Source organism: Cupressus sempervirens, chromosome 9 (genome assembly GCF_028749045.1).
Source record: "Cupressus sempervirens isolate cs-2001-9-10 chromosome 9, ASM2874904v1, whole genome shotgun sequence".
Classification (NCBI taxonomy): Eukaryota; Viridiplantae; Streptophyta; class Pinopsida; order Cupressales; family Cupressaceae; genus Cupressus; species Cupressus sempervirens.
In genome coordinates, this window is record NC_143126.1 from 435,593,492 (window position 1) to 435,603,624 (window position 10,133).

General features: G+C 34.0%; 1 protein-coding gene across 1 annotated transcript; it reads right to left on the reverse strand.

Moving 5' to 3' along the window:
* Positions 1–6,467: 6,467 nt before the first annotated feature.
* Positions 6,468–8,704, reverse strand: LOC149539166 (peroxidase 56-like). The gene is made up of 4 exons (XM_089799131.1): positions 8,492–8,704; positions 8,052–8,240; positions 7,737–7,902; positions 6,468–6,874 (listed from the first exon to the last, which is right to left on the reverse strand). Exons 1-4 carry the CDS (start codon positions 8,702–8,704, stop codon positions 6,468–6,470), a joined length of 975 nt encoding a protein of 324 aa, XP_089655257.1.
* Between the last annotated feature and the right edge of the window lie 1,429 nt (positions 8,705–10,133).

Sequence of the window (10,133 nt, forward strand, 5' to 3'; positions counted from 1 at the left end):
CTTTGGTAGAGGCTCAAGAAGTAGAGATCATAGAAGGAATGGTCAAAGGAATGCTGGTACAGAATGCTCAAGACGAGCAAGAAATCAAGAAGGAGCAATCGCTCTCAAAATAGCTCTGGAGGAGGTATGAAGAATTACAACTCCAATAGGAGCAATATAGAATGGTACTACTCCCATAAGTTTGGGCATTATGCTAGTGAATGTTGGAAGAATCAAGGTGATCAGTCAAAGAAGAGTACAAATCTGACTGATGAGAATATGGGGAATGCAAAAAATCCCACATCCTTCATCATGTGTACATTGATGAAGAAGGAAGCCCTGAGGTATGGTACTTGGACATCAGTTGTAGCAACCACATGAGTGGTAATGAAAGATTATTTTCTTTCATTGATAGGAATTTCAAGTCTAAAATTAAGATGGGAAACAATGGAACCATTCCCATTGTGGGTAAAGGATCGATCATTATCCACACCAATCAAGGTGAGAAGAAGGAGATACAAAAAAATTATTTTTCCCTAGGTATGAAGCACAATTTGATGAGTTTGGGATAGTTCATTCAAAATGGTTACAAGGTGCTGATGGAAAATGACAAGTGTATCATTCATGAAAAGGAAAGGAGTAAGAGAATACTTGGAGCAGTCCAAATGATAAAGAATCAGATGTTCCCCTTGAAGATAGAGACATGCTTCACTTCTCAAGTCATTGTTTCACCTCCCAAGCATGCATGTATAGCAGTACATTAGCAATCAGCTCTTAAGAGTGTGATTGAAGACCCCTCCAAGCTATAGCATCTCATGTATGGACATCTTGGCTTTGCTGGTTTAAATTTATAGTTGTCCAAGAAAAGAATGGTAGCTGGTTTGCCAAGCATTGCAGATTCATGTGACAAGTGTGAGGCTTCTATTTTGGGTAAGAAACATAGGATTCCCTTTAATTAGGGTAATTCTAGAAGGGAAAGGACACCATTAGAATTGGTGTTTTGATTTAGTTGGCCCTATGCAAACCACTTCTATTGGGGGGAGTACTTATTTTATGACATTTGATGATTTTAGTCGTAGGACATGGGTGTATTTCTTGAAAATAAAATCTGAAACATTTGATAAATTTTTTGAATTTAAAACCCTAGGTGAGAAAGAATTTGGACATTATGTAAATGTCCTTAGGTCAGATAGGGAGGGGAGTATACCTCCAATTTGTTTATAAAAATTTTTAGGAAGAATGGCATCAAGAAGGAACTTACAGCCAATTATATACTCTATGGCAAAATGGAGTGGTTGAGAGAAAGAATAGGACCATTGTTGAAATGGCAAGGAGCATGATGAAAGCAAAGGGACTCCCAGTTGAATATTGGGGAGAATTTGTAGCAATAGTAGTATATCAAATAAATAGGTGTCCTACAATGGCAGTCTATGAAAAGATTCCTCTTGAGGCATGGTCAAGACATAGATGGACAATTAAGCACTTAAGAGTGTTTGGATGTGTAGCATATACCCATGTGCTAAAGGAACAAAGGAAAAAGTTGGATGAAAAAGGTGTGAAGTGCATCTTCACAGGTTATAGCTCATAATCAAAGGCCTATAGATTGTATGATCCAATCACCAAGAAGACCATCATTTCAAGAGATGTAGAGTTTCTTGAAAATCAGTCATGAGATGGCTTATTAGATGAATCTTCATAAACTTCAAGAAAAGTGTCGAGTATTGATGAAGAAGATGAATTTGGTGATCAGCAAGATGATGGAGCAGTAAATATGGATATTTGTAGACAAAGAAAAAAGGCAAGCAACTTCTAACATGTAGAGAATCAACTCCTAGCAACTCTAGATAGCCCCAAGTTGGCATGTAAAAATAGTAGCAGCAACAATACTAAAAATTTAGATCCCACTCTTGCCTCCCTATTGCCAAGAAAGACTAAGAGTCTAAGGGAGATATGCCAAGAAGAAAGGTATGATGAATATTTTGATGGGTGTTAGTTTTGCATTATTTTCTCATAGTGATCCAATTTATTTTGAGTAGTTAACTATTTTGCCTCCCAAGAAACAAGTAATTAGAGTTAAATAGCTTTATAAGACCAAGTGCAATGTTGAAGGAAAAATAGATAGGCATAAGGCATGATTAATGGTCAAGGGGTATAAGTAGTAGTATGGTAAAGATTATGATAAGACATATGCCCTCATTACAAGAATGGAAACCACGTGTAATGTCATAGCAATTGTAGCCTAGAATAAATGGAAGGTATATCAAATGGATGTGAAGTCTTCCTTCTTAAATGGTGCATTCAAAGAAGAGGTATATGTGGAGTAGCCACGTGGTTATGAAGTTGTAGGTGAGGAATACAAGGTGTATAGATTGAAAGAGCTCTATATGGGCTCAAGCAAGCTCCACAAGCATGCAATAGAAGAATTGAATTATATTTGATGGGAAATAGTTTTAGCAAAAGTGATGGTGAGCCCACTCTCTACATCAAGGCAGCATATGGTAAGGTCTTGATTGTAGTTTCTAGGCATAGAAGTAAAACAAATGCATGATGGCATCTTCATCTCTCAAGAAAAGTATGCAAATCAGATCTTAGAGAGATTCAAAATGTACAACAGTAAGACAGCCCCAACACCAATAGTAGTAGCTCTAAAGTTGAGCAAGGAAGATTGCAGCAAAAGTGTGAATCCAACATTATACAAGAGTATGGTTGGAATTTTAATGTATTTAAAAATGAATCAGCCTAACATGATGCACGCAGTTAGTTTGATTTCCAAATTCATGGAAACATCAAAGGATTCCCATTAGCAATTGAGAAAAAGAATCCTAAGGTATGTGAATGGTACCAAGGGATTTGGTATTTTTTACATTGAGGATAATGATTTCAAGTTGGTTGGTTATATTGATGGTGATTAGGCTAGAAGCCTAGAAGATAGGAAGATCACTTCTGGGTACATGTTTCATATGGGCTTAGGTGCAATATCATGGGAATTCAAGAAGCAACCTATTATTTCTCAATCTACAATAGAGGTTGAATACATAGTAGCAAATGCAATAGCATGTCAAGCTATTTGGTTAAGGAGAATCTTGATAGATTTAAATGAAAAGCAAGAGGATGGAACCACAATCTTTTGTGACAACATTTTTTCAGTTACATTGTCAAAGAATCTAGTCTTCCATGGGAGAAGAAAATACATAGAAATTTGATATCACTTCATCAAAGAGTTGGTGGAGAATGGAGACATCAAAATGAAATTTTACAAGTCTAAGCAACAGCTAGCAGACATTTTCACTATGCCATTGGGCATAGCAACTTATGTGCACCTAAGAAGTAGTCTTGGTGTAATTGATTTGGATCTGGAGTGATCCTAGCTTGTTTGACTTGGGACAAAGGGGGAGTGTTAAAAATGGTCAATTGCCCTTGATCCAAATGCGCACCTACCTACCTGACACATTAAACTCGATAAGTGAGTTTGAAATTTGAAATGAGAGGGAAATTTTTTGAGACAGGTTAAAAGGAAAATATGCTCATTCATTCAAGGGTTAGTAGATCTGAGGAAGAAATAGAAGGAGAAGGAATAGCAGAAAGTTCAAAGAGCAGGAGGAATAGGAAGAAGATAGATGTTTCAGTAGTACAGTCTTTGATCTTCTAGTTCTCTGTAAGTTCATCTTGATCATCCTATGAAGTAATGATTGCTCCAGGCATTATTGTATGCAACCTTGTTGTGCTATAAGTTTATATCACAAGTAGAAGTTGTAAGTTAAAGTATTTTGTTTCTGGTAGAAATCATAGGCTCCCAAATTTGTAATGGTTAAATCAATTTTTTGAATAGAATGCAAGCAATGCAAAAGGCATATTAATCAATCTCTATATGTTTGGATAGTTGGTGATTTCATTTCTATCGATTTCATATTAGGCTTAGTATTTGTGATTTTCTCTGTTATAACCTCTATGTTTTAATGGTGGAAAAGACCAAAAAATAAGTCTGTTATTAACTTTCTTAGTTCCTTTGTTAATCGAGCTCTCCTTGTGCTAATTTGGTCAACATATATTTTTTTGTTCCTGCTGAGTCACAATAGAGCTTTACCAAGCTCACTCGGTCCCTTCATCGACTGAGTTTACTCAGTCATAGTGTTGGTCATGTGTTGAGTCTGTCGAGCTCCACCTTCCTTTGGTGACCAAGTTCACTCGAGTCCCATTGTTTCCAAGCAACTCAACATTTATTGTTGCCAAGTAAACCTCCACTCAGCTCCTTAATGTGTCGAGCTTACTTGGCATCCATTGCGTGTCACTCAAAATTAACTGTTTATTGAGAAAAAATTGAAGTTGTGAAGCTATTTTTTTCACATTCTCTATATGTGAAAGACCGGTCTATTACACAAGCTTTCTTGTGGGAAGAAATAATGTCACAAGTTTGCACGTTTGTCAATACTTCTATATTCAACCATGTGAAAAACAAAATGGACTGCATATATTAAGATTAAATATCAGTGTCCTTAAAAATTTAATTACTTATAAAGTAAGCAATCATGCAAAGATTTCATTTCATAAGTTCTGATAATGTCCAGCATCGAGATCACAAAAATGCTAACTTAATAGAAAAAGAAAACTGAGAGAAATGAGATTACACAAGATCTTCTTTGAAACTTCACATGGCACTCAATTCAGGATTGTTTTCAACTATGCAATGAAAGGTGAATTCATTTCTAAAATAAATATAGACTTCACCCTTGAAACTTATCTGTGGTCCATTAAAATATTGTTCTCATATTCATTGAGGTAAGATATTTATGGCAGTACAAGGACACCCAAAGTTACTTATGATATTTGGTCTTATTATTTATTAAATATTGAATATATTTTTTAATTTTTTAAATAAATTTTTAAAAACTTTAGATTACCTACATATTACAATTTGTAGGCATTTTATTTATGTTAAGCTATAAAATTCAAAAAATCAAATTATTCTCCAATGTATCCCACTTTTAGACATCATACGTATTTTAATCTATAAGGGTCCATTTGGCTCCGGGAATATAAAAATGAGAATAGGAATACTTATTCTTGAATAGAAAATGGGGTTACGTATTCCTATTCTTGTTTGGTTCACCCAGAATTTGATGCAGAATTCACAGACTAAAAAATGTATGTTTTCTATAATTAAAAAAATTGGAATAGGAATACGTATTCCAATTCCACCTATTTAGGTGGAATAGAAAATCCTCATTTTTGGGCCAAAATTGGAATACTTATTCCTATTTTATTCCTATTCCAATTCTGATTTGGTACGTCCAAATAGAGAATTCAAAATTTTAAGAATATACATATGCCTATTCCACTTGTATTCTCGTTGTCAAACAGGCCCTAATTAATTTAAAAATAAGAATATGTTTGTTCTAAATTTTCCATTAATTAGAAGCACACTCAATGTTGATAGTCAAAGATTGGGAATTTATACCATAAAATTTATTTATATTCCTTTTATATATCACAAGATTAACTAGGGCTACACATTTTTAAATATAATCAAATTAAAATAGTTAAGCAATTTGTAGGGTTTTTACTTATAGAGTGGATAAAATGCTTTTACTGGAAGTAATGCTACCATGTCAAGGTTAATGTGGTTAAGTGCTGGGAAAAGAAATCAAATGTGACATTTTTTCAGTGATTGATGGTCTTATTAGGTTTTAATTCAAGGTGGCATAAATAAAGAGAGATATTATAGGTTTTAATTCAAGGTTTTAAAAAGTCAACTTATCCATTTCATTAAGGAAATGATAGTTAGATGGATAGGGAGATATAGGGAGAGATGAGGGGAGGGATGAAGGGAGAGTGAGTGAAATGAATAATAGAAAGCGTATCAATAGAGATAAAAATGAGGGAAATATGTGTGTGTGTGTGTGTGTGTGTGTGTGTGTGTGTGTGTGTGTGTGTGTGTGAAGAACAAAGCATGAGATAGAGAGGTAGTGAGAGAATGATGATAGGAGATATGCAATGACATATTTTAATATAAGTATATTGAGGTAGCCTTTTCTTTAATTCTTTCAACATAAAAAGGAATTCACAACTTCAAGTTTGGCTTGAAAAAAACTCCAACCAAAATTGAAAAATCCATCTCTTCAAATAGGTACATTTTACTTATGACATTGAAAAATCCATCTCTTCAAATAGGTACATTTTACTTATGACATCTTTTAAATAAGGATTAGTCAGCTTTTACATGTATATAGATAACACTATCAACCTAATCATTGCAGCCTTATACCATATATGTTTTCTCACTAGTTGAAAATCTATCTTAACTCCACCAAACATGTGGAATATCAACCTAAATATTCTGAAAATATTTTATTAATCTGCATTGAAAAAAAATCAAATTGGAAAAGCCCGTACAATTTTAACAATCCCCTTACAAATTACATAGATAATGCCTGCATGAAGACAGACTTATTGGTCGGTGGCTCCCTCGTTTCCATGTTTTTGAACGCACATTAGTTGACGAAAGCACAGTGACGTCTGATTTGTCCCGCCGTTCCGGTGAGTACTTCAATTTCAGACATGTGTTGAATGGAGTTTTTGAAATTTTCCAAATATAATTCTCTACTGTTCAACTGCTCATCTACGAAATCTTTGGAGATGGGATTTGTAAGAAGAGCGGCGTCGGACTGAAAGAGACCTCTGTTTTGTTTGAGATTGGTGAAGTAATGGCTATCGAATGTCACTGAGCTGTCGGGGTCCATTTCCACTGTGGTCGTATTATCAGCAAGGCTCCTGCATTTATTCTTCAACATTTGAGCGTAGGTTGTATCCAGGGAAGGATCCATGTCTCCTTTTCCCGTAAAATTGTAGAGTCTGTTGCTGAATAGATTGCAGTGACCGATTCCAATTGTATGTGCACCTATCTCAGCATATTAAAAAAAATTGTAATGAAAAAGAATGAGTTTATAACTTAATCAAAAATTTAATTTTATGATTACTTAGGCGAGAAGATTTAGTAGTTCAGGGTATTGGCTAAATAGTCAACTACAACTTAAATGTATAAAAAGACATTTGGAGAAAGAAATTAAGATTTTCTATATGAAGAAAGAAATTGAGATCAATTGTATACGTTAGTGACTTGTGCAGCTGATGAGACATCACATGATTGCTTTTTCAATATTAGATAGTAAATCAGTAAACATAGATATTAAATTAACATCTGTTATCACTATTATGAGAAAGTATTCAGGGTAGTAGCTCTATTTGACTTCTTTTTTTAAATGAAAAACAAATTTAGAATTCACTATATAAGGGGCTATGGTTCACAAGACACAATACTTGGTAAAGGTTTTGCAAATGAAGTTGCAAGCAAGTGGATTTAACTATGGAGGAAACTCTGGAGTTAAGCGCACTTTCTGGAGAGTACTAGGATGGGTGACCTACACAAATGTTTCACCTCCGAAAACATCACCTAGATCCAGTGAGTGCTAAGTGTTCCATTCATTCTCATGAAAGATGAGTTCATGCCAACCACGACTCATGAAGTATAAATGAATAAATTTGACTCAAAAACTACACTCTTAAATCTTATAACAATATCACAATTTAGAAACATCTATTTAAACAATTATTTTTGAAAGAAAATATTACTCATATCATGTTTCTTGTTCTCATCATAGCATTTATAAATTCTTCTCATCATAGAATTTATAAATAGAAAACTACAAGCAAATCCTGAAATATTACGAAGATTATGGGAGAATCTATGATTTACTATATACCTGACAAAACAACTAGGTCTGAAATGTTTAACCCTTTGCTTGCAAAGGATGCTTGGAGCTGTGAGAAGTTGAAAAATGGCGAGGGAATATTGTTCAAAGCTTCATTCATAATTGATACCATTCCATCCCTTCGTCCAGTCCTCACCTCCCACAATGGTCCTCCGCTCTGATAAATTATTTCAAATATTTAAGTTAGTATTCTTATATATATATATTCATCTTCTTCTTTTTCTTTCTTGACTGAATCCACATACTCTTAATCTTTCAGATAATAGAAAGATTACTAAACATGATAAGTTGAGCTATGTTTATTACCGCACAAACCACAGCATCTCGTGCAACCAGTGCGATGATGTCAGCACATGAAACGACGCCTGGACATTTCTTCTCTATTTCTGCTTTCACATCATCAATTACTTCAAATCCGCGCAGGCTTAGATTTGGAATGGCGTCACGCTCTGCATTGTTCGTTGTTGAATTCAAAAGCACTGACGCATCGCAACCCTAATTTAAAATCACACCTTTACACATCAGCTTTGCAATGTCTATATATTGATTATTGACAGAGAAAAATAAGGATTAAAGAAAGCAAAATGTACTGGTGATTATAAGATTTTGTTTTTCAGCTTTTGTTCTTCAGAATCTCTATGTTTTATAATTGAAAACGAAACAAAAATTGAAAAAAAATCACTGGAAAAAAATTTGACTATCAAATGAGGGGATTAATAATTAATAATGAATATTGTATTACTGACTCGCACAAAACAGTCATGGAAATGCATGCGCAAGAGAGGTGCAGCAAGAGTTCGATCTTTTGCAATGTGTTTCTCCACCACTGTTTTAACAATCTCCTCAGCAGATGGACAGCTGTCTTCATAGAATTTATTACTCAGCTCAGATCCCTCACACACAATTACGATTGCCAAAAGGCCAACAACAACAAGAAGAAACCACATATTGCTCGACATCTCTGCTGTCTTGTCTTTAATTCGTTGTAGTAATTGTATGGAACAAATACTGAGTAGGCTTTCAATTTATACCATCCATAAGGAAGCTAACTTTACATGTATTCAGCACTAATATTATATATTATTTAAGTACATGACGTTTTGGTTGGTTTGATTGGTCATCAGTAACCATGTTGCTTGGCATCAAAGATTGCCATGAATATGGATAACGCTGACTAAACCTAAATTATCCCTTGCAATCTTCTAATCTTCTAATGTGGTGTTTTATATTGTTCTCTGTTAGAGCGTCAGTTTATTTTGATATCTTTTTTTAATGACTTATTCACTCTGTCCAAATCGTATTGAATATAATTGAACATACCATCCCTCTATGTATTTAAGCACTTGAATTACAATAATCACAATGAACAAAAAATTCAAGTTTCTCACATTATAAAATATATTTCGTACTCTTCTTGTTTGTCAGCGTCAAATGAGCAACAATGAAAGGATGAAAGGGTATAGCTACCAGCAAACCTGCAAACATGGTGTACGCAATCTTAAATGGAACTCGTTGACATTGAATGTAATCTCTGTTCATAATAATTGTTAAGTTGTCTACATCAAGTGTCTCCAGCAAGCAAATGAAAATAAAAGAAACGTTGCTTTAACAAACATAACTACCTCTAATTATTTATCAGAGTCAACCATATTTTGGGTTCACTTCAATTATTATATTTAGTATCTATAAGAGGCATATACCAACTTTGAGGCCCGCACTTCCGTTCAGTAGATGTATAATTTGAAATTTTATGGTTATGCACATAACTGGTACCTCATTTTGGCTGCTTCTTTTCGCTTCATTATTTCTGTTAAACTTGGTTTTTTCCATAATTTTAATTTATTTTTTTAGTATTTGCAATATTTAAATAAGGAAAATCTACTTTTAAATGTTTTAAAGTCAAATTTTTCTTATCTATAGAGTTCTATTGTCTTGATTTTTTTCCTAAATAGTACATAAAATTTCAAGTGGAATCATCATCCCAAACCAATTTCATGAGGTATCCATCATATCAACCTTATGAACTTCAAAATAAGAAGTATATGTATAACAAGAGTATGTTGTTGTTCATTTATTTTCATCCATGTGTACTACTTTCCCACATTACATGTTCATTTATTTTCATCCACGTGTACATGTGCAATTAAAAACACAAGGTCTTGTTAATAGAATTGAGAATTTGGAAAGAAACACCTCTATTTTGGTCAACAATTACTGGAAGTTATTGGAGGTCATGGTAGAAAGTATGAATAAACTTTCTGGAAATGTGGATATGCAGGCGGACAACGTCATGGTGGACTTGAACGAGCCTAATTGAATGGGAGAGACATCGGGTAAGAAAAGAACTAAATATATTACCAGGAAGTTGAAGGCCAAGACCAATGAATA